Source organism: Acomys minous (assembly GCF_964271855.1).
Source record: "Acomys minous genome assembly, chromosome: 3".
In the NCBI taxonomy this organism is placed as follows: domain Eukaryota; kingdom Metazoa; phylum Chordata; class Mammalia; order Rodentia; family Muridae; genus Acomys; species Acomys minous.
Window position 1 is genome coordinate 13,261,431 of NC_140485.1, and position 24,810 is coordinate 13,286,240.

Below are 24,810 nucleotides of genomic sequence, written 5' to 3' on the forward strand. Positions count from 1 at the left end.
ACTCAGCGTTGGCAGTATTTCTAATGCGATATGCACTCTGCTGAAGTGGAGCTAGGCAAATGAAACTGGCAGGTCTTTGTTATCTTTTGATCAAGTCTGTCTTCCTGAAATGCAAAGTCTTAACAACATACAGAAAGGAAGAAGGCTCTCTCAAATATGTTGCCACTCTGTGATCAGAGTCACCCTTAGGAGCTCCACTGGCCAGGCTTTCTTCCCTGTGCCTTATTTTCCTAAGAGAGTTTAGGTCCTTTTCACTTCCAGCCCTGATCAACTGTTGAGATCCAAACCACTTACAGGAGGATGACCTTTCTTTAGTGCGTATTGTATGCAACGTGCACTCTGAGCTAACTATTTAATTGCAGCACCGTTCTACCACATACAAGCCACTGCTGGCAGAGGCTGCTTCTCACAAATCAGCTCCCTCACACTAACTCTATGTGACACATCAAGTTGATTTTTCCTTGTTTTGTAGGCATGCACGCATGCAAGCATGCACACATTAGTCACGTGAAGAAACAAAGGTTCACAGCAGGGCCTTTGACTGTCTCACCTGTCATGGGAGAGCTTCAGCTGCTGGGTCTGCTGCTCATGAGCGTTGATGAGCAGCTTTCTCAGCAGCTCGCATTGCTGGTTTAGGTGCAGATCTCGGATTTCTTGCTCCTCGGCACTATGCGTGTTGATCATTTCTGACCACTCCTTCGTGTGCTGTGCCACAATCTCTTTGACCTGTTTGGGGACAATGGGATGGGTCATCTGGAAGTCCTTGGGTCCGGTAACCACGGGAAGCACAACACTAGTCATACAGGCCAGATCACAGTTTATTTTGTGAATCAATGGACATTCACAACCCACAAAAAGAATTCACACTAGTCGCTGTTTTCTTGAGATAAGTCATCGCTCTGGCTGTTAAGTCTCTTCCATTGGCCTGCTGTTTCTCTGCCTGTGTCATACTCTGATGTGTGTCAGCATATTTCTCTTCATTGTCTCATGCTTTTCCACCTTCATTTCTCTCAATTCAGAGATCTGAACAGGGAGCTGAGTGCTCTTTTTCCTCGATTACGGCTTACTCCAACACCCTTAATAGACACCGAGGTAGAAAGGCCTCCCCTCTCATGGCCACACTTGGTGCAGCATAGTTTTGCAGTTCCCTTGTCTGTATCTAGAGGCTGTTTCTCCAGATCCTGAACCTGTCTGACTCTTTATTCATAGACTCTAGGAGGACTCATTGGCTCTAGTAAATGTGTCTAAAGTAGAGGGCTACAAGATCTTTCCCCTTTTCTATGCCTGGTGCCCTGTGAATGAGCCAGGACTGCCCCACTGGAGACTGAAGGTCATGAAAAATAACCCAACCATCTTGCTGATATACAAGTAAGGATCCAAGCTATAAATAGACAGAGCAAATGGAGATTGGCTGCACAGTTCCTGCCATACAAAATATACAACCCAAAGGAGAACTCCACTTAGAACAATATGGCTGGACCATGCATGGGTTAGAGCCATGGGTCTGGATGATAAAGCCACACATAGCCACACCGAAGCTGCTCTTTTGAGCTTGTGTTATAGTTGAGAGATTTAACATTTAAAAAAAAATTAAAATGTATTATTTTAAAAATATTGTTTGTGCTCTTCCCGAGTCTTAACATTTAGGTCTCAAAAGGCTCACAACCTTACTTAAGGTCTTTCAATATCCTAGTTTCATTTGACTTAGGGAAGCAGCCAGAAAATTGGGCTCAACTCTTAGAACATGAACTTACTTAATTTACCCTAAAAGTTGCAGCAAAGATGCAGTAAAATGTAGTAAGCAAGCACTCAGCCTGCAGCCTGGCTGCTCTTGTATCATGTGTGATGTCACCCCTACAGGAAGTATGCTCTATATATCCAGTACTTTGAGGGTTTGCTGCTTCCCTTGGTACATCAGGAGCATCAGTCTAAATATCATTAGTTTATTTCCACACGGAAGATGAACAGATCCTCCATGAAGTGGCTCTTCCCAAAGACAGTCAATCTGAGGCAAACAAAACCTCTCTGACCCCGTTGTCCCAGCCCACCTCCTCCTCACTGTTTCTGATACCAGACCAATCCCAAATTGTTCCTGCGTAAAAAGAGCTCTTTTCTTACCTTTGATTTGTGATCTGATGTTAGGGTCTGAATTTTAATTTCTGTTTCTTTTTTTATTTCAAGGCAATTACTTCCCCTGAAAACGGAGAAGTGAAAATGCATGCCAGAAATTAGATACCTTTTAGTTCTCTTGGGCCTCTGTAACAACACTTTCTGATGGAGACAATATATTCATCCAATATGGGATGCCATGGCTCATCAGGCCGCATCCGTTTTTCCAGTAATAGATTTATACCTTGGAAAATATTATCTGTACCATGATTACTCAATTCAACCACAACACAAAGAGATACTTCAGACCTAGCAATTATTTCCTTGTAGGGCCTGTTGTCAGAGTTTCCATTTTGGTTTCTGTTTTTCTTCAAGCTGTTTTTTTTTTTCCACAGAATATTATTAGGAATGAAAACAGCCTTGAAATGAATTTCTAATTCTTTCATTTTGGTCCTAAAGCCAGATTTTTGTATTTTAAACATGCCAGTGAGAAAGAAAATAGCATTTATTGGCACTACATGGCTGGGGAGGGAGGTGGGGCTTCTTAGTCTCTTGGGAGTAGGAAATATACACCAGGCAATTGCCCAGCAGCCATTACTGCTTATTTTGGTGCTGATGTTTTCTTTTCCACATCATTGCCTGACACCAGAACAGGACTTGGGCATCTGTCTTCAGCACGTATGCTCTAGCTTAGGATAGCCTGGCTCCCAATGCTTCATTCTATTAACTAAGTATCCTCTGAAAGGAACAATCTCCCTGCAAATGGCCTCTCACCACACCCATTGCTTCTCAATGACTGGTCCTCGGTGTGTTTCTTCTCCAGTCTGTTATTCAAGAAGCTGAAATGTTCCCCCTGGCTTCGCTCCATGCAAACTCTCACAGCAAATGAAATGCTGGGTTTTATTCAGCATCTTTAAGCAGCTGGCATGAGGCTAAGGATCGCTAAGGCATTAAGAAGTCACGACTGCATAATTGTTCCTCTTTGTATATCGCCGTATTTATTTTCTTCCCTTGCAGAAACATTCATTTTCGTTTCTCCGACATTAGCTTTTCTGTCTCTGCCTTCCCCATTCACCTTCTCCCTGTCATCTCAAACACACTGAATAGAAAAGTCATGAGCGGCAGTCATCCTGAAGGTAGGCAGGAGCACTTCAGCGAAGCATGTTTTCTCACTTCAGTTATTCTCTGTGGCTGGGTATAGAGGGTAGGGAAACCTGTTGCGGGCAACTCCTCACTGACCGTGGGGATAAGGTCTGATTAAATCACAATGTTGAAAACATCAGGAATGCAAGATGCATTTAATCCAGCCAACCCACCCAGCCTACTGCAGAGGACCAACCATCCCCCCTTTTCATGTGGCTGCCCGGGGGATGCTGACAGGGATCACAAGCTATCCCAGCCCCTACTGGAAACCTGCAAAGCCAGATCTCAGAATTCCAAGCTCAGGTTCTCCTGGATGCGGGTAACTCCCGCATGGCCACGAAGTGGGAATATCCTAACCCAGGCCATCTTCAATCCAAGAGGACCTGCATGTGTTCTAGAAATGGATCCAATCATGGGATCATCCAAAAACCTAACCAACTTCCCCCTTTACCGACAAAATCTAGAGAATAAGAGGAGGCCCTCCTCGGAGCCAGCTGTGCAGATGGAAACATCTGGTAACACCTGGCTGTGGAGAAGCTTTCATGAGATTTTAGGTCTTGGTTTTCAAGTACTAATTGGCCTTAGTGGTTCACAAAATAAAAATGAAAGAGAAAACATGAAGTTAGGAAGGAGATGTGTTGAGAGGTGTGGGGGGACTCAGAGGGAGAAGACAGAGGGATATTATTGTATTTCACTGGACATGTGTAAAAAATTCTCAAAATAACAAAAAAAGATTTTCAAAAATAAAAAAAGAGGAAAAATTCAACACAGCAAATCCAGGAAAAGCATAGAATATTTGTTGGAAGGTGACATATAAATAAAAATAAGTTTATTCTTGGAAAGAGCTGAAAGTCCATCAAAACTTCCCTTATAAACACAATATTAGGGTCTATACATCCCTTTCAACATTTTTGGTTTAAAATTTCATTGAAAATGAGAAAATAACTTTTAAAAAAATACAGTACTACTGATATGGTCAGAAGTCTGTAAAAGCCACACCTATGGTTTGAGTGTGATGTGTCTTTAGGGGCTTCAACTCTGAACTCCTTGTTCCTAGGTGGCTTTATTCTGGAGGCTGAGAGGGCCTTCCTGGAGGCAGCGAGCGGGTCATCGGGGGAAGGGGTAATGGTTATGGCTGCTGGTGCCCTTCACCCCTCCCCCCACTCAGCATGCTTCTGCTCATGAGAATAACCCCATGCTCTGTCTTCCTCCTCCACCACGACAGAGGGGATCCAGGAGCTAGAAACACTCCTTCCTCTTGTGTTTATGTCAGGTAGTTTGTCCAGTGACACAAAAATAAGTAACACAGACATCTTCACCCTCCCAGCATCTTCATGGGTGCACAGGATTCGCTGCTGAACTTGTCCTGACCCACTTAAAAAATATATCCAAATGCTTTCAAAGCAATAAGCTAAGACTCTGTTTTGGAGAAAACCAGAAAACAATGGGGGAAAACAAAAGGCAATTTGCTTCCACATATACTGACTGGTTTGTGTTTTTCTGGATAATATAACTGTAGTAAAAATGAAGGTGTTTTCAAAACTGAGTTCCAGGGTGAGCATGCACACATAATTGTCCTCTACTGACGCCTCCAGGAAAGGACATTGCTCTATGTCATGAAATTAGGGTTTGGGGGACCAGAAATTGTAATAAAAATAATCCATTTTGAAGTCAGGTCCTTAGTTTTCTAGATAATACCTTGACTGGACATTAAAGAGAAAGAAAGAAGAAAACTAGGAAAATACTTCTTTCTTCCTTTCCTTTCACACTTTGGAAGTTAGAAAACGTCACAGGGCCTCAGGGCCTCAAAACATTTTAAGAAGTCATAAAATCAGGCTAGAGAGATGACTCAGAGGTTAAGAGCACTGTCTGCTCTTCTAAAGGTCCTGAGTTCAATTCCCAGAAACCACATGGTGGCTCACAATCATCTAAAATGAGATCTAGTGCCCTCTTCTGGCCTGCAGGTATACATGCAGGCAGAACACTGTATATATAATTAATAAGTAAATAAATAAATCTTAAAAAAAAAGAATTCATAAAATCCACTGAAGGAGAACAAAATTGGGCATGAAATGATGCCCGAAAGAACAGAATGTGTGTGTGTGTGTGTGTGTGTGTGTGTGTGTGTGTGTGTGTGTGTGTGTGTGTGCTTTGACAGCATTATCCCAAGCTACTTATTATAAAGGGTTTGGATGCATTGAACGGGAAATGCAAATTGATTGGCTAGGAACATCCTTAACCAAGTGGTCCAGGTCAGCAGTGTCATTTGTGACACATCATCCCCTATAGTGGAGCAAGAGGAACCTGCACTTTTGTGTGTGTCTCTCAGAGATGAATAACCTCCCTCTACTCCTTCTATTTATAAGGATATTTTGAAGTCAGATTAGAGGCATTATATAAAATAACTGAGCAACTGCAAAATGAAAAGTCCATGAAAGACAGGGAGAGACGGGATCTATTACAGAATGAGACAGTGCGGCAAGTATGGGCAGTGTGCAGTTCCAGAGAGGGTATCAGAAAAGGGGGAAATTGGTCAAAACATTGCTATTTTATCAATGATATTTAACCAATATCATTTCTATTGCCTGATTATTAATTATCCTGTGCTAAGATGAGATTTTTACCATTAAAAACTGAATTATATGTACTGTAAGTACATGTTCCAAGACTCTCCAGTAGATGCCTAAAACCACAGATATATGGAACTGTAGTATATTTTCCCTACTAACAGACTTCTGTCGATGTTTACTGTGTACATTAGGCATAGTGAAATAAAATGGCGGTGATAATGGTAGATAATAACGCTAAACAATTAACAATATGCTACAATAGACATGATTTTTAGACTGTGGTGGGTTTCAGCTAATTGAAACACTAGAGCGTGAAACTGAAAAGAAGGGTACTACTACATTTTTGCAGCTTTAAAAAAAGTATTTAGAAGACAGAAAGTTACAACCAATTCTCAAGGTGAAAGATTAATTTAAAAGTTATTTTTGCTAACCCTTCTTTTTAAAGAAATTGAAACAAACTACCATAAAGTTCAGGTTTTGGGAACTCTGCTGAGACCATTCCTAAGCCACAAGTGGGTTGATGGATGCCACACTCCCTGTGATGACACAGGGTTTAAGACGAATGGACCTCTTAATACCTAGGAGTGATTTTTTAAAATGATGAACTTGCACTACTAATTCTAGGTTCTTCTGTGGTCTCCACAGGCAGCTGGGCTGTGCAAAGTCACATCAGCACAGGCAGGAAGCTTCCGCCTAACCATCGGCCTTACCCTTTCTTCTTCATCGCCTTCTCTAGAATTTTCTCATGAGTTGACTTCTCTTTGTCGTACTGGGCCACGATCTTGTCAACTTGTGTGCAGTGTAACTTCTGCATGGTGCTGTGTTCCTAAGCAGGGAGAATGTACAGTCATGAGCTGGACGTCAACCGAAGCTGAAAAGCTTTAAGCTGCCAAACTGGTCTTTGTTTTTCCATCTGCTTCCACCGAGTGTTTGTTTGGAAAAGCCAATAAGTAACGCAGACTTCTACCGCTGTGCACCTCCCCAACATTACTGTTTCCTATTCAAGAGAACCCTTAAAAGGGCAGTCTCCAGCCTCAGCCTAATGAACATACCACTTCCAAAGGGAGTTGTGCTTTCAGGAGGCACCCCACACACAAGTGCTGAAAAACTGAGTAGCCATCTGGGCTCTTCCAGAACTGGGAAAGAGTGTGGGTGGCGAAGTGGACTATGGTACCTGCTGTGCTTATCATCCTTTCAAACTCTTCGCAGAGCTCACATTCTGAGCTTGATGCCTCCTCATAAATTACAACTGTTGAGTTCAGAAGTGGCCTTCACATCACCAGTTACACAGCTCATAGAGCCGAGAACAAAGCGTCTAGTAGTAGCTTTACCAAAATGCTACACTTGTGTAGTTTTCAGAGATACTGTCCTTGACTCTTGGATATTGCTGCTGCCATAAGCCGTGGTCTACAGCTACCTTCACAGCCCTTACACGTTGTTTTAGGAAGAGACTGAGCTGGGGAAGAGGTAAGCAGGAAATTCCCATAAGTTTAAAGTCTTATGGTTTTCTTCTGGGGGGGACAGTGTGTGTGTCATACACTGGAGGTCTGAACACTGAGTCTATCTTGACCTTGGGCAGGTACAAGTGCTCCCACTTTTCTGACTGTGGTCAAGTCTAAATAAAACCAGCTCCCCCTCCCATAGTTCCTTCCATTTCAGTGGCTGAAGACATCTGAATTATAATTCTAGCATGTTACTGGTAGTATTTCTCTAGTCTGGGATTTATACCATTATCATTTAAGGATGTGACCAGGATGGACAAATGAAAAGCACCTTTGTCTCTTAATGTACGTGACCCCAGACCTGGACCTTGAGACTCACCGTTAGGTGGGGCTTTGCTAATTTCTTTACTGTTTGGTGTCTAGTCTAATGGGCTCCTAAGAACCATTACCCTACTTTCCACTTCAAGTTGAAAAAGTAGTCCTAGAAGTTGAGAGACAATTAGAATTCTAATTACCAGTTGCATGCCAAGAGTCACAAGCAATTGACCATAAACAGGCGAGGGCTGCTGCAATGGTCATCACCCCTGTCTTTTTGTCTCAATACCCTACCACGATATCACGGACCTGTTTCCAGAGCTTTCTTTCACAAATGGCAGGTTCTCGAGTTCACACGGTCATTCACTGTTTCACCTCGTAGGTAACGTTCATGTTTGGAAATGTATGAAGGAGGGATGTTCATTTAAAATGCACTTCCATGTTCAGTGGGTTGCGTAGGTGTTGTTTTTAGTAATAGGGCCTTGCTGTCAGTTTGTGGAGAGTAACCTGTAGTTTTGACAACAGCTTTGGGTGCTGAGGGTTTCCATGGAACCCTTTTGGACAAGGACTTGATTAGAGTAAAACTGTAATCAATTCCTGGTGCTGGAAGCGTCAATGGGTGGCAATAGATGTCCAGTTGGGGCTACGTCTCCACCATTATCTGGAAATTTCCTTCAGAGTGCCTTCATATTTGTATATATTTTAGGAAACTTCTATGGTATGAGGTTTCCATACTAGTCCTCAAATGACCCTTAATTTTAGCTGTCTCTCCTCGTATTCCCTCCCTCCTCTCTCTCCTCTTTTTCCTGTCCTACTTGACCCTCCCATTTCACACACCCCATCCATTCATAACTATCTATTCTATTTCCCTTTCCTATGGAGATTTATCTGCCTCCCTCCCCCATAGTCCCTTACTCTATACATACCTGCTGTGGCTATATATTGTAGCCTGCTTATTGAGGACTTTACAGATAACATCTATATATATATATGTATCTATACATATCTATATATGTAACATAACTGCTTTTTCGTGAGTTCCCAGTTACCTCACTCAGGATGATATTATTTTCTAGCTCCATCCATTTATCTTTGAATTTCATAATTTTGTTGTTATTGTTTTTAACTGCTGGGTAATATTCCACTGGGTCTAAATAGCCTTCACCCCCGTGTGTTAGCAGCTTTGGTACAGGATGGTACTCTGAACACCACCAAGGAGAAATGCAAACACAAACCCAACTACAAACTCTCATCTACAATGGCGTCCTCCCTGTAAGATAGGTTACTGCAATGGTGCCAAAGAGCTTATCAGAGGAACCAACGAGTATCTGATTTGACTTAAGACCAGTCCACAAGATGGAACTCATAGCCAAAACTGCCTGAGTGACCAAGAACCTGAGGTGAGATAGATGATTGGAGACCTAGGGTAAAATCAATTATTACTGTTCTTCTTAAAGAACATAGCAAGAAAATGACTCCTAATGACCTCCTGCTATAGTCACAGGTCAATGTCTTGCTCAGCCATCATCAGACAAACGTCTTCCTGTAGCAGATGGGAACAAACATAGAGACACTCAACGCGACAATATGTAAAGAGGATATCTCCATTAAATCCCTCCCCTCAGAGTTCAAGGAATCCACTAGAAGAGTAGGAGGAAAGAGTGTAAAGCCAGAGGGGACAAGGGACACCAAAGACACATGGCCATCTAAATCAACAAGACTGGCACACATATGACACACAGAAAGTGAGGCAGCATTCACAGGGTCAGCACTGCACCTTTGGGTAAATATTACAGCTTTCAGTTTTGCGTTCTTATTGTATTGCTGAGTGTGTGACAAGTGAGTCACTGCATCTGTATCTGTTTCTTGTGCCTTCTCTTGGGCCCTTTCCCTTCTGTTTGTTTTGTTATGCCGCATTCCAATGTGTTAGTTTCTGTTTTAACTTACTATATATTTTTATTTTTTTTAACTTATCATATTTTATTATTGTCCCTTAGGAGCCTGTGTCTTCCCTAATGAGAGTCAGAAAGGGAATGAATCTGAATGGAAGGGGAGCTGGGAAGGAACTGGAACGAGAGAAGGGTCATGGGTGAGCGAACCACTGCCAAGGTAGAAATTAATGCTTCACAAAGCCCTTGGACAAGGCAAATAGGACAGAAGTGGTCCTTATAAAAGTAGAAATGTGCTGAGTAGGAAGGGGTATGTAGCCAGTGCTTGACGAGCTACATTCCCCCAGCAAGGAACAATCCTCTAAATTTCAGTTTATTCATGGCTAAGCCATGGAGAGTGTTATTTAGGTTTTGTGTAATGCAAAGTGGCACTGTGTAAATATTAGTCTCATTTCTCGTGCTAGCTTTATGTAAGACTCCCGATCTCAGACTTCATAAATACAATGCATAGCAGGCTGGGCCGGGAAGTGTGTTTAATGTGAGAGAAGGGACTCATTCATAAGCTCTTAATGCACAGTATGACTTCAACTTCTGGAGGGTAAGAGAGCATGAAAAAGAAGCAGGAAAATGCAGCTGACTGCTCAGAAAGGCTCCCTGAAAAGTAGGCATAACGTGTTCATGTTTTATTGTTGTACTTTAACTGTTACTTATTCCAGAGAATTCTGAAGACTAATGTTTCCCCCAACAAACTGCAAAGTGTCAAGCCATTATGGAAATACACAGCATCAGACAGTAGGATCTAGGGAGATTTAAAATATCCCTTTACATTTTATTATATGCAGGGACCTTAAGAACCATGGAGTTACTTTCTGCAAGGGAAGGTAACTTAGACTTATCCAGCCACACGGGATCCCATGGTCAGGAACTGATATGGATGTGTTCCTTTTAACCAGAGAGGAAAAGATATAGAATGAAACTCAGGGCATCCTGAGGTTGGAATAATAATATCTCTCAATTTCACAGAGACACAATTTACATCTTTCCCTGTTTCCCATATCAAGCCAATAGGCCTGCAAACCAACAAACAAGGGAATCAACACCTCGGTATTCAGTGAGGAGATTTGAATTTCACAGAACTAAGAAACTCCTAATATCTCACATGTTGACACTGTGTCCAAGGGAGGGGACCTTATCTGATTATTCAAGCATCTGATAGGCTGCACGATTGATAGAATAAGAATATCAGGCCTAGCCTTAGATGGTTTGGGTTCAGTTACCAGCCCTGCTGCTCCCCCAACTCTGGGACATTGGTTAAAGGGCTTGATATAACTGATCTTGGTTTCCTCGTGTGCAAGAGAGCTCCTAGAGAGGATTCACACAAACAGGCGCTTAGCTGGAAGAACTTCTAGCTGCTGTTGTCTCGGCTGTTATTTAGTCACCACTGCACTTTAAAGGGCCGCTGAATGAGCTGGGGAAATTCATGTTTATGACCAGCTCAGTGGCAACTGAGAGGCCATTGAACGACATAGCTTAAGTAAGGAAGACCTGTGCCATACATGGGCACCGATGTTACTCCTAATGGCTGAAATAATTTTATTTCCTCTCTCCTTTTACTGTGGCCTTTCCACAGCCACAAAAATAAAATCCAAACTTTGGACATCTCTGCCTTTAGCAGCTCCTCACACACACTTTGGGCTGTGAATTGAATCTCACAAATGGGGTATTTACTGGTTTCAATGAGAAACATCCCCCGTCAGCTCATATATATTTGAATGCTTGTCTGCTTTCGGTGGAACTGTTTGGGGAAGGATCGGGTGATGTCGCCTTGTTGGAGGTGTGTTATTCGGGGTGTGAGGGCTATGAGGTTTCAGAAGCACTCTGTAGCCATTCCCTGTGAGAGTCTCAGAGTGAGTCTCTGTCTCTGTCTTTGACCCTCCTTGGAGATTGTAATCAGACCATGTAAGCATTCAGCTACTTCTCTAGTACCATGCAATGTCTAGTGTGCAATGTTTACATGGAAGAGCTGCAGAGTCTTTTCAAACAAAGAAAGGGAGTTTTTCTGTCTCTCTTTGCCCTTCATGAAAAGGACACACAGGATCCTGACAGCAGAGACAGTTGTAAGGCTTCTCAGGAGAGAAAAGATTCTAAATGTCCTGTTATCCCACCTCGGTTCTGCATCCCAGCCTCACCTCAGGTCTGCATGCCCTGCCCCATCTGAGTTCTGCATGCCCTGCCGCACCTGAGTTCTGCATGCCCCGCCCCACCTCAATTCTGCATGCCCTGCCCCACATGAGTTCTGCATGCCCTGCTCCACCTGAGTTCTGCATGTCCTGCTCCACCTCAATTCTGCATGTCCTGCCCCACATGAGTTCTGCATGCCCTGCTCCACCTGAGTTCTGCATGCCCTGCCCCACCTGAGTTCTGCATGCCCCGCTCCACCTGAGTTCTGCATGCCCCGCCCCACCTGAGTTCTGCATGCCCTGCCCCACCTGAGTTCTGCATGCCCTGCCCCACCTGAGTTCTGGATGCCCCACTCCACCTGAGTTCTGCATGCCCTGCCCCACCTGAGTTCTGCATGCCCTGCCCCACCTGAGTTCTGCATGCCCCACCCCACCTCTGTAACAGTAGACCAGAAAGAAGCATGTTGACTGAAAACTGAAATCTTTTCAATTCATTGGGGGATTCTTGAGATCACTTCTTGCTGTTCGCTTAAGTTAATAACTGCCTCTTAAGATTTCTTCGGATCCCTGGCCAACAGACTTCTTAGTGATAAAAAATAAAAGTACAGAAATTTCAGAAGTAGGTTACTGGTTAGGGTTTATATAACCCTAAGAAGGAAAATGAAAGATTCCCCTGCTAGCATCTCCCCACATACCCTGTTTTATAAACTAGTGGACAGTGACTGGGGGACAAAGGCACCACCAGTTACCAGTGAGGTAAGACGAAGGGGTCATACTTGCTGTCTAGTTGGCTAGAATTAGCTTCTAGCTAGTATTATGGGGGATGAGTGGTTCACTGTACATAACAAAAAACAAGTGGTAGGGTTCATCAGAGAGCTAAAAGTAAAATACAAAAGAACAAACAGGATGCAATATATGCACACCCATATATGCAAAAACCATAGTACCTTTGCATGCTTCTTCTTTAAAGAGCTTAACTCCTTCTGCTGTTTCTTTAAATGCTTCAAGTAAGCCTGCAGGGGGGGGGAAAAAGAGGATCCAAAATGAGGTCTTTCTTTCTTTCTTTCTTTCTTTCTTTCTTTCTTTCTTTCTTTCGGTCTCTTCCTTCCTTCCTTCCTTTCTTCCCTTCTTTACTTCTATTCTTTCCCCAGAAGAAGTCCCAATGATTATACTTTCTGAGGAAAACAAAATGCTTGTCTTATCAATGGGCATAGTACAAGGACATCCAAAATGTAGTCAAGACATTTTACCTTCATTTGCTTTAAATCTTCTATCCTCACTTGAGGGATAAGTTCGATACCTTTAAAAAAGTCACAAAAATGTCAATATGTATATTAAAAATTAGAGGGAATAATAGACAATATGAGCTTCCATTCTTAAGCTGTCCCTGAAGTTTCCAAAGCCAGCTGGCAAGCACTGCCAGAGGCAGACACATCTCCTTATACTCTAATAGTGAGGCACTGAATTGAACCACTGTCATTGTGTCCCTATTTTCCTACCAGCATCCGGTTCAGGCACATGCAGGTTAGGTGGCGTTGATCACAAGAGAAAGCTCCAACATAGCCCTTGGACAGGACATAGGGAAAAGGCAGCCTTGGGCAGCTCCTCTAGTTCCCTAGGGTAAATGGCTTAGGAACTGCTCTACCTGAATGAAGGGAGCTTTGCAGTTTCACATGTGTCAGTGGAGAGCATCAGAGGTTCCTAAAACCTTCTAGGAAGTTCACTGGAGAACTCCTATGAACTCAGGGCATGTGGAGGAATAACTATAATTCCCAGTCCAGCAGCCTTCTTGGCACTAAAGGGCCCCATCACGATGTCAGGCACAATAGTATCTGCTGCAGCTGTTTTCTTCTCTGTATTTAAGGTACACAGTGTCAGTCAACTAACATCCAACTCTATTCCTAACTTGATCATCCATCGCCAAAAAAAGCGCAAATTTTTGTGAGCTTCTTTTGACAACTGTAGCCTTATCATCTAAGCAATATGCTACTGAGTGTGGAAATGTCTTAACCATAGAGGAAATAATGGAATCAGACTTCCCTGTTTAAAGGATTCTGCCATGAGGACTTGGAGTAATAGAGTCAGCCTGCTTGCTAGCTGAGCAAAGGCTGGACTCGGAGAGGTCATGCAAACCTAATTACAGAAGAATCTCTAATGCGTTCTTTTTGACTCCAGATTTTCACCACAGACAAATAAAATAAGTGTGTGCTCGATGGTAACTGATTTCTATGGAGTCCCTAAGACAGGTATGATGCAGTCAAGATAGATAGGTACGGGGTCCCATACTCTTGCTTTTAGGTTTGATTCACAGTAAGATTTGCACTTCCAGTGGATGTAGAAGAGAAATATTGATGGGGAGAATCCGTGCTGGGATCCATGCCATTTTAGGGCAGGATGGGAAGGGTGTATGGGGCTATTTTCTGTATGGTGTCCCAATCCTGGCCTCACTGCATACAGTGAAACAGAGATAGAGAGAGAGGGAGGGAGAGAGGGGGGAGAGGGAGGGGAGAGGGAGAGAAGGGGGGAGAGAGAAAGGGAGAGAGAGGGAGGGAGACAGAGAGGGAGAGAGGGGGAGGGAGGGACAGAGAGAAAGGGATGGAGGAAGAGAGGGAGGGAGGGGAGTGGGAGGGAAGGAGGGAGGAAGAAAGGGAGGAGGAGGGGAGGAAGCAAGGGAGGGAGGGAGGCAGTATAAGCATCATGTGATTCTGCAATGCCAAGGGCTTCCTGTTCTTGGCTGCCAGCTCTCTTTCTTTATAGAAAGAACACACAGGGTTTAGAAGACTGCAATGTCCTCAGACACCCAGCAATCCTAGGGACTTGGCCCATGCAGACAAGACTTTCCTTTCTTGCTTTGGTCTTAACCAGCTCTTGATAAGCAAGAGCTTGAAAACAACATATCTTCTTCAATCATTTTACACCATTGGAGAAATCTACAAATGACGTGTAAGGCTTTCGATTTCCCCTAAGTAGTTAGGGAAATTTACAGAACACGAGTTGCTTAGAGCAGTGTAGTCAACAGGACATCTGACAGCAACAGAGAAAGCTTAATGTGTGAGTGTTCAGAGACATGTAGCTCCTGAGCATCTGCAACATAGGCATTGCTCAAGCTTTGCGTTGCTGCACGAGGCTATCATGTTGGACAGTGCACGTCTGCTGGCTGGCCTGATAGGAAAGTAGGTCACGTACTGCGTCTTAAGTCCCAAAGTTTCTGGTTAATTGCAGCTTTACTACATAAAGCTTTTGAGGTTATCAATATAGCTCCACAGATCAACTTGATTTCTCAAACCCTAACCTAGAAACTAGCTAGGACCCAAGTACAGTTAACCTCTTATTCTTAGAACATCAAAGAAAGTGATGAAGCATGGTTATGGCCATTGATGTATGGCTGCACAACTAGGGGATACTTTTTGAATTCCTCACTTCCTCTCTTGCCCCGTCTTCCTTGGACACCACATCACTCTGCACTCTCACATTTCTATCAGCCTCTCCTCATTACTTGCCACTGACATGCTATCAGAACATGTATCTCATGCCTTATGTCATCATGTTTGCTAGCTAGGCTCCTGGCCCCAGCAGTCAGGCATCTCTGGTTGTACAGAGATGCTGCACACATGAGTTCGTTAACTCTATGATTCTTTCTCAAAACTAATCCTTATAAGATTATAAGACCTCTATTCTTAATTTTCATTCTTCTCTCTCATCCACTCTGCCTGGGGGTTCTTATCTCCTCACTTCTCTGTCCCTTCCCCTCCTCATCTAAGACAGATCTGCTAGCTGCCATGCTCATGCATGGACCAGGTTAAAGTCAGTGCTGGGAGGAGCCAGGGTCATTTTCTTATCAAGGTTGTCCCTCCCGCAATTCCTCTATTGCTCTTGCCATCCATCCATTTGTAGAGTGTGGCCCTGAAGTCTCTTGACATAGGTCGGATTTTTTCCCCCTCTGTCCAACCTCCATATCTAAGCTACTAAATCCTTCCTCCACGGTTCACTTCTCATGATTACCTCAAGCTTACCCCAGGCTGCCCTCTCTGCTCAGTCATTTATTAGCCATGTATTTTTTGAAGAAAGGAGATTGCCAGAAGCTGGTTTGGCTGCACTGTTATAGGAACTACTTTACACTACAATGACTATAGTCCCTATGAATTCGTGGGTGAGACAAGAACTTTAAATCCTGCATTTTCCACTCTCTATCTCCGTAGGAGCAGTGGTGCTAATACTGACCAGGGCTGGAAAGGAAAATGTCTTAGCTTGGGTCATTACCTCACTCAGTGTTCTTTCCTGAGATGAACAACAGCTGCAGGGGCCAGTACAAATTGGGATACTTTTGTACAGCATTGCTTTCTAATTTGCTTCACAAAGTTCAGTGCACACTTAGTTTCCTGTTAAATTACAAGGCTGCTTCAGTTGGGAAAGACTGTCTCTTTTTCCCTTAAATTGTTAGTTGAGTATGTACGTACATGTAGGAAAGATTTCACGTTTCCTTGTACCATAGGCACTAGATTTACATGTTAAGAAACCATTGAGAGAGAAAGACATTACTATTAAAGTTAGCAGACTGAGTGTAGTAAATTATTTATGGTCAAGGCGGAGGTCGTATTTTAAATATTAAACTGCCAATATGAAATGGGTCCCAATTAATTTGAATGCCTGGCCATCTCGAACTGAAATCCACTTTAAATGGTCAGGACAGATGTTTCCCTATGTACAGGCTGTCCAATAGCACAGGGTCACGTGATTCTCTATGATGACATTTCTGAACTGTTGTACCACTCACAGAAAACCACTTGAAAATGGCCTTTAAATGCCCATTTAATAGTTTGAAAAGCAAATGGTCCAGCCTATTCTCTATGTGTGGAGAAATTACCCTTGACACATGTGACTCTGTTGCTTCATGTGCCCTCTGCCTACTGGGGTCTGGAAGACAGAAGTGGGATGACTTAGGCACCAGCGCTGTTGTAGCAAGGATTTCTCTACCCCTACTGTAAAGAGCATCAAAGTATCAGCCCTGTGAAGCTATGGACAACACCCTGTTTAATTACGGTGCTGGGGCTCCAGCCTATGAACCACAATAGCTGATTCCCCATGAAGCCTTCAGGGAAGGAAATCAAGCAGTTTGCCTAATATTTTTCTTTTTGAGTCTCATGTCACAATGCAAGTTGGCAAAAGTGACAATTCTAAAGGCTTTCATGAAGACTATCCACAGTAAAGCTAAGCACTCAAAGTGGACAAGAAGGCTAGCAGTACACCTCACCTTTCTTGGCTTCCTGGCCAGAAGCCAAGGCAGCTGTGGTGGTCGGTCTGAGCTCAGAGCTGCTCTGAGGGGTCACATTCGCTTTGGCTGGGTTGGCCTTGCCTTTCTTGTCATTTTTGGAAGTGTCGCTGGGCACATCTGCTATGTCGCTCTGCAACATAAAACATCCCCAGTGACTGAACTGCATGCCTTTTTACTGCGATGAGAAATCCCTCAGCCTCCCAGACTGCTAGTGTCTTGACAGATATTTGCCTGAAGGTCGGCTTGAGTGTGCACATCTTTGATCCCAGCACTCAGTATCCACAGACAGGTGGATCATTATGAGTTCAAAGCCAGCCTGGTTGGTCTCTATAATGAGTTCCAGGTGAGCCACACTATGTGGCGTGACTTTGTCTCAAATAGAACAAAACAAGCAAGCCATTTGCTTAAAGGGAGTAAGACTATATGGCTTCTTTGTACTAGGCAAAAATAAGATTCAGCCAAGGAAAGACAACCTGACTTCTTTCCAAGCAGGGCTTTTTCTTGCTCCTAGAGACTGGCTGATTGTGCTCTAACGTGAAAAGTCTAGCAACGGAACACATAGAACAGAGGGACAGACAGACAGAGGGCAAGCTGGGCTACAAGGACAAAGAAATGAGTACTAACCAACGTCACTTGCATTAACTCACTGACCTCAGTTATTTGGCATTTCAGTGTTATAAAACATCCTTGATTATACTTTCTAACAGACAGTTCCTATTTCATTTGTAATGTAACAGATTTCCCTGGATGTCTCACTGGTGACTAAGGGGCTCTTTCAGATGTAGCCATATTTTATAAAATGTGCTACATTTTTGTAGACCCTTCCAGCTACTATTGAATGGATAAGCTTTTGGTTTCATTATTTGAAAACTAACTTCCCCAACTGGACTGTCTTTAACCCACAGTTTCTACTTACAGTTTCAATGCCCATAGCTCTCATTTGGTCTGCTCTCTTTTCTGTGATTGAAAGAAATTTCTTTGGATCGGATAAAGCATCCACAATATCTGAAAAACAATCAGTGAACCATCAATGCTGCGTTTAAACGAACACACCAAGAATATGCAGTTAAATTCTCCAGCTGTGAAATGCAGTTAGTTACAGATGACAAAAGTACCTGCAAACAGAGTACACAGCTGGATGACTTTCTCTTTTTCCCTCAAATGATGAGGATGCAGAGTGTCAGGGCTATCAGAGTGCATTGCTAAAGGCCTCACGTTTTGGTTTTGGTTTTCTGAAGTGGGGTTAGGCTCTGTAGGTTAGGCTCGTCTTAAACTGCCCCAGTCCTCCTAACTCAGCCTCCCACGTGTTGGGATCATAGTCACGAGGCACTGTGCTTAGCTCCCAGGGGCTGTTGGCTCATTTATTTGTTTCAGTTGAGCATGTTGATTACTGAGCTCAGCCTCAGTTTCTCCATTTGTAGATTAGGGCTGCTATGGCTTTCCCTGGAAGGTTACTGGTGAACTCGAAGCACTGATCAACATAAGGACATGAGAAATATAGCCTGGATATGGGAAGTACAACCTGGGCGAGCATTATTCTAACACATAAACCAGGTAAAGACTCCCCCCAATAAAAGGAAAACTATAAACCAATATCCCCGATGAGCCTAGATTAAAAAAAGCTCCATTAGATATTTGCAAATAGAAAACAAACATACATCAAAAAGATTATCAACGATGAACCAGTTGGGTTTATCCTGAAATGCAGTGAAGGTTAAACATATGCAAGTCAATAAATGTAATAAAGCACATAAGAAGACTTAAAGGCAAAAATCACATGATACTCCCAATAGATGCAAGAAAAAAAGGCCCTTTTTACAAAATCCAGCATGCTTTCATGATGAAAGTCCCAGAGACTGCAGGGCTAGATGGAGCATAATCGCAACATAATCAAAGCTATATATGAGAAATCCACAACCAACAGCATCTTAAGTGGAGAAAAGCTTGAAGCAATCCCAGTGAAGTCAGAAAAAGGCAAGGCTGCCCACTATCCCCACTCCTCATCAATGCTAGGCTTGAAGTACTAGCTGGCGCAATAAGGCAAGAGAAGGAAACTAAAGGGATACAAATAGAGAAAGAAGTCAAACTACCTCCATTTGCAGAGGATATGATACTATACACTTAGAGATCTCAAAACTGCCACAAAAGTTCCAGAAATGACAAACAAATTCAGGAATGTGGTGACTCAGAATATGAGCCAATCTGTACAAATTGATAGCTTTTCTATCCATCAGTAACAAAATTATAGAGGAGATAATGTACATTCCCCATTCACAATAACCTCAGGAAAACAAAATATCCAGGAACAAGCTTAGCCAAGGAAGTAAAGGACCTCTACCATGGAAACTTTAAACTTCTTTAGAAAGAGATGGGAAAGAGAGTAGAAAAGAAAAACTTCCCATGCTCATAGATTGGTAGAATTAGTAAGTATGAAAATGACCATTTTACCAAAAACTATTTTCAGAGTCAATGCAATGCAAATCAAAACCCACCATCTTATTTTTCACAGAAATTCAAAGAAAAAAAAACTGTCCTAAGATTTACATGGAACCACCAAAAACCTCAGAGAGTAAAAACAACCCTGAACAGGAAGAACAATGCCTGGTGGACTACCATTCTAGATCTTAAGATATATTGCAGAGACAGTGATAACAGCATCACGAACAGACGTGTGGACAAATGAGCAAAACCAAAGATCCGACCATGATTACACATACCTTCAGCCACCTGTCAAAACATAAGTGGGGAAAGAAGACAGCATCTTCAACAAGTGGCACTAGCAACACCAGATGTCCACATGTAGAAGAATAAAATTAGACCTATATCTATCCCTTTGCATAAGAAGTGAGTTGGATACCTGCCCCCAATTACACGGCTAACAAGCTCCAGACTCACTTGTAGGTAGGCTGCTGGGATAAATTTCAGGTGAGGATAAAAATGGGGCCATTTTGGATTGGGGGAGGGGTGTCCTAAACCCAATGCCAATGACTCGTGTCCTCATGAAGAGGAACCTCCAAGGACAAAAGTGAAAGGCCATGTTTTGCTTCGTTGCCTTTGCCATCCTCTGGGGTAAGATGAATTCTCAGAGTTGCTTTGATTGCTTTTCCTAAATTACTAGGGACAAGGAACATTTTTTGAAATAATTCTTAGGTTCCCCTGATCCCTTTTTTGGAAAACTCTCTATCCAGGTTCCAGGTCCGTTTTTAAAAACAGGTCATTTGTTTTCTTGTCCTTGTTCTTTTTGGTAGGGACAGGATAGCTGGGCATGTGCACTGAGCTTGGTGTGCCCTACACAACCACCTGTGGGGAGACTAGCTAAATGCTGACCAGCATTCACACAGGTGTGCAGAGCCGGCTGGCCTCGCCACACTGAACAGCCAGCAGGATACAAAGCACATACAACTTCAGACCATGCAGAACCCATACAATGAGCTAACATCTCCAGATACTAGAAGCCACAACGGGGTTCCAGAACCTTCCTTAAAAAAAATTGCTTGCTTTCACTAGCTTTCTTTCTTCTATATTTAGCCAATGCTGTAATTAGCTGTATTTAAAACAAAACAAACAAACAAACAAAAGCCCCACTGTCTATTTCTGGGTTTGGCACCATTTCCAAAAGGCTGGTCACACTCCATGAGGCTCTCCATGGCCTGGTTCCCTTCTCCATCTCTCCTGTCTTCCTCCCTCAATTCCATGGAGCACCAACAGCATTTATTTGGGCAACCCAAAGAAGTAAAGAGGACCACAATTTCAGATTTTGACTTTGAAAAGAACTCAAGAGTTTTTGTTTGTGCCACCATTGCTTTTAAGGCATTTCAGTGCTGTGGTGCTGAGCACAAACTATGGCCCTCCTTCATGTCTGCGGCTTTGTTCCGGGCCCAGGTTCCCTCCGAATCCGTATTGTACTATCCCTGTTATGAGGAGATACATGCAGAAAAAAACAAAAACAAAAACAAAAACAAAACAAAACAACAACAAATCCATTGCTCCTACCTACTGCAGAGAAGTGCCAATAAAGATGAACAAATCTTGTAACTATGATTTAGGCCAGCTCTTTTTAGCTTCTCCCACATTAAGTGTGTCCTAAACTGCAATACCCAGAAGGCCACTGTACAACAGGTACTCAGGGCAACAGGATTCAGGGTTGAACATAACTAAGACATGCCATGCCCACCCAACACCACTTGCTGCCTTGGCAGGGGGATTTTCATAATATGTATAGTAAGGAGCCTAATCAGTTTGCTTAATCTAGCCACTTTCGATGTCTGTTTTGCTTGTGGTGCCAAGGAGCTACTTCTGAAGCCTTGCTGGTGTACTTTCCAGAAGCCATACTTTTCCTTCTTCTCCAGAATGCAAAAGATGCTGTGAGCGTGGGTATCATAACTACATGGCCCTGGTTCAGTCACCAGCAACCCCACCCTCACCTGCCCCGGGATGTCATGTATGTGTGTGTGCATTAGTTTTTCAACAACTATTTAAGAGTGAAAACATGACACTTCAGTATCTGTAAGGCTGCATCAGGAAATCCTGGGGTGACGCTCCGGAAATGACATGTTAATGGAGAACAGTCCTTCTCTGGAAGCATCTGCTGTGCAAAACATCTGGTTACGCAAAAGGTGGCTGAAGCTCTGAGTGGAGGAGACAAGAAGGACCCCTGTACCTTCCTGGCTGCATCTTTAATCATGAGGCAGACAGGAGAGACGGGCAAGCAAACAAATGGCCATGTCATCTTTCCTTACACAGAGCAGCAGAGGAGCCACAGAATTAAGGAAGGATCCCAACAAGAAACAAGAGCCCATGGAGCACACAGCTCAGGGCGGCATTGAACTTAAGGTTGCAACTTTATACATACTAGATGGATCTCCTCTCTCTCACTCAATAATAAAGACAACGCATGCATATAGGAAAAACCCTCAGAGCAGCAGAAGGGGGGCAGGGGGAGGAAGTCATAACATTGGGTCGCTGTCTTCAGCACCAGAGCTCCTGGCTGTCTCCAACAGTGATGGCTGATGTGGTGACATTGTGTGGTGAGTAAACACCATTAGCAGGACAGAGGCACCCACAGGTGGAGCAACAGTGACAATTCAGCACCCCAAGTCCCTCCGGGTTTGATAAATGAGGGGCACTTAGCATTCAACCCAGGATTCTGTTTTGTGTGGTACAAGAGAACACTGTTTTTCATTATGTTCCGGATTAGAGTATTGGAAGACTTAAACTAAGGCTTCTTGATTAATTCTGAGGCATCTTTTTTTAAATTCTAAATGTCATCATTTTCCTTTAAGTAAGGTATTAGTTTAGAATAATTAAGATGGTCTTACACTAATCCTTAGCCCAGAAACATTTGATGTCTGCGTTGTGTAGAACAGATCTTTTTGGTCTCTGCACTCTAGCCAGTTGGGGGAGGGGGGTGCAGGGTTACAGCACTACTCATCATTTGTTGCAAATAGAAGTTTTTAGGTGAGGGATAACAGATCCACTGATCTATGCATATAACACCACGTCGTTAAAAGTTCATTTAATACTGCGTCCATTCATCTGCAATAATAATAGTAGGCTCTCCCCTGGGACCTAGGATCGGTCTAGCCATAGGCTCTTAGCCTGACACTGGTGCCAGGTATGGGTTTCCTCTTGCCGAGCAGGACTCAGATCTAATCCGAAAATGCTCTGCTCTAAAGGGAATATATATCACCACCACCCCAGCCCCAAGGCTCAGGATCACTGTAGAAAGGGGTACAGAAAGGGTGTAAGAGCCACGGGTGGCGGATGACTACAAGGAAACATCTGGACCCAGGAGGAGAGCTGCATGTATGACCTTCCTCAGACAAACCCTGTGCAAGCTTGTGCCAGACCACATCCAAGCATGGAGAGGAGAGCTGAACATACATCCCACCCGTAGCCATGGAACAGATTACAGCTGTCAGCTATCAGCACATGGCGAGACAGTTCTCGGCAAGAGTGGAGCCTGTGGTAAGCTGATATGGTCCTGTGGAAGCTCACATGTCTACTTCTTGGACAGTACAAATTGGGTTGGGACGGGTTTTAATAAAATAAAATGACACCAAGTTGAATGGGTATGGAACTAGGGTGGATCTGGGAAGAGCTGAGGTAAAGGTGGGTGAATATGATCAAAACACACTGTATAAAGTTAAAATAAAATAACCGGCTCATGCCCTTGTTATACAGAAGATCCTCCACTATGCACGTGCGTGAAGCAGCACAAAGACTCACTGGGAACTGGCCATCTAGCTTTCAGAACTATGAGTCAACAAAACAAAACAAAACAAAACAAAACAAAAAACAAAAAACAAAAATCATCCTTTCTTGGGCTCAGTGGTGCAGAGCACTTGTTGCTCCTGCAGAGGATCCAGGGTCACTTTCCAGCATCCACACAGTAGATCACAACTGTTCACCTGTAGTTCCGGTTTCAAGGGCTCTGATCTCTTTTAACCAGGCACACATGTTGTACACGTGCATGCATACAAGGCAAAATAGTCATACACATAAAATAGATCTTTTAAAAAATTAGAAATACATCTTTTCTTCATCAGCTAGCCAATTTGGGGGGGGGGTTTAGTTTCAGCAAAGGAAATGAAGCAAGAAACCATTGTTGTTATTTTTTTCTGTGCATTGTGAGGGATTTTAGTAGTGAGAGAAGCAATTTCAACAAAAGCCCCCATTTCTCTTTCCTAAGGGCTTGGGGTGATAAGAAGATGAGGAGGGAAACACAGGGATTCATGTGAGTGAAATACGGTCAGGGTTAAGAACTGGACTGTTGACCTATCTCGTGCTGGGAAGAAGCTGGGTCTGCCAGAGAAATCTAAGAAGCACTAGATGCACCGGTGTGTGTGTGTGTGTGTGTGTGTGTGTGTGTGTGTGTGTGTGTGTGTGTGTGTCTGTGTGTGTGTGTCTGTGTGTGTAGGGGGGCAGGATTAATTCTGAAGAATTTCACAAAGGAAGGTTCTCGTACGTGGGGACTCATTACCAGACAGCCACTTAGTAGAGCCGAACCTAACGGGCAGGTGAGACTTGTGAGAGACGAAGTGGAAGATGAAGGAAGAGCTCTGACTTGGAAACGCCTCAAGACTATTTTCCTTCTCTTCATAAAAAGGTTTCCGCCCACATGCGATGACTACAAATGAAAATATATTTAAGAGCCATGCAGAACACAGAGCTGTGGCACTGCCAACGCATCAGCATTCTGAAACCTCTCAGTGGGTAGGAATTAAAAAAAAGATTTTTTCCCCCCTTTGGATGATGAACTGCGTACCATATAATTATTTCCTGTGCCGTTTAACATAAAATACAAGGTAAGCCCAGGTGAAGATTTTTACAACCAAAAGATGTTTCTTTAACGTGTTAAAACTAAATAACTTATCTATAGTCAGGGTGTGATGGCACGTAGGTGCATGCCGAGCTACTTGGGAAAGCAACTCAGTAAGACCCTGACTCAAAAACGTCAGTGGTGCATGTCTGGCCTGCATTAGTTCCTGGTTTAGAGAGGGGAGAAAGAGAGTGTGAGGGAGGACAGTGAAGATGGGAGGGAGGGCAGAAGGGAGGGCAGGGAACGATACAGAACAATTCTCTATGGACAGAGGGCTGACGAGTGACTCTTACTTGTCACATTGCAAGCCTCCTTCTCTGGTACCCATTCTAGCCACCTCATCTTAAGGAATAAACCACATTGTAGGTACATTGCAGAAAGACCTGGTGAGTCCACATAAAGTTTCTTTAGCCAGATAAATGCCTAATAATGTTCACAGTCGTCCTCACCCCCACCGCCATGATGGTCCAGTTTCATTTGTACTCATCCTTACGGGACTAAGAAGAACATGAGCACACTAGGCAGCTCCCGCCTGCACAGGTAAAGCCTTCCATGTGAATGAGGGAGGT

At 43.4% G+C, this 24,810-nt stretch overlaps 1 protein-coding gene across 13 annotated transcripts in view; it reads right to left on the reverse strand.

Moving 5' to 3' along the window:
- Window positions 1-24,810, reverse strand: part of PLCB4 (phospholipase C beta 4) — a 370,866-nt gene that overhangs the window by 13,052 nt on the left and 333,004 nt on the right. For all 13 annotated transcript variants that reach the window (XM_084776848.1, XM_084776846.1, XM_084776843.1 and 10 more), the window contains 7 exons: window positions 17,837-17,925; window positions 16,900-17,050; window positions 12,899-12,948; window positions 12,596-12,661; window positions 6,533-6,648; window positions 2,119-2,194; window positions 551-726 (listed from right to left, as the gene is read on the reverse strand). In XM_084776848.1, coding sequence (XP_084632974.1) covers window positions 551-726; window positions 2,119-2,194; window positions 6,533-6,648; window positions 12,596-12,661; window positions 12,899-12,948; window positions 16,900-17,050; window positions 17,837-17,925 — 724 coding nt within the window. The remainder of the gene's footprint in view (window positions 1-550; window positions 727-2,118; window positions 2,195-6,532; window positions 6,649-12,595; window positions 12,662-12,898; window positions 12,949-16,899; window positions 17,051-17,836; window positions 17,926-24,810) is intronic.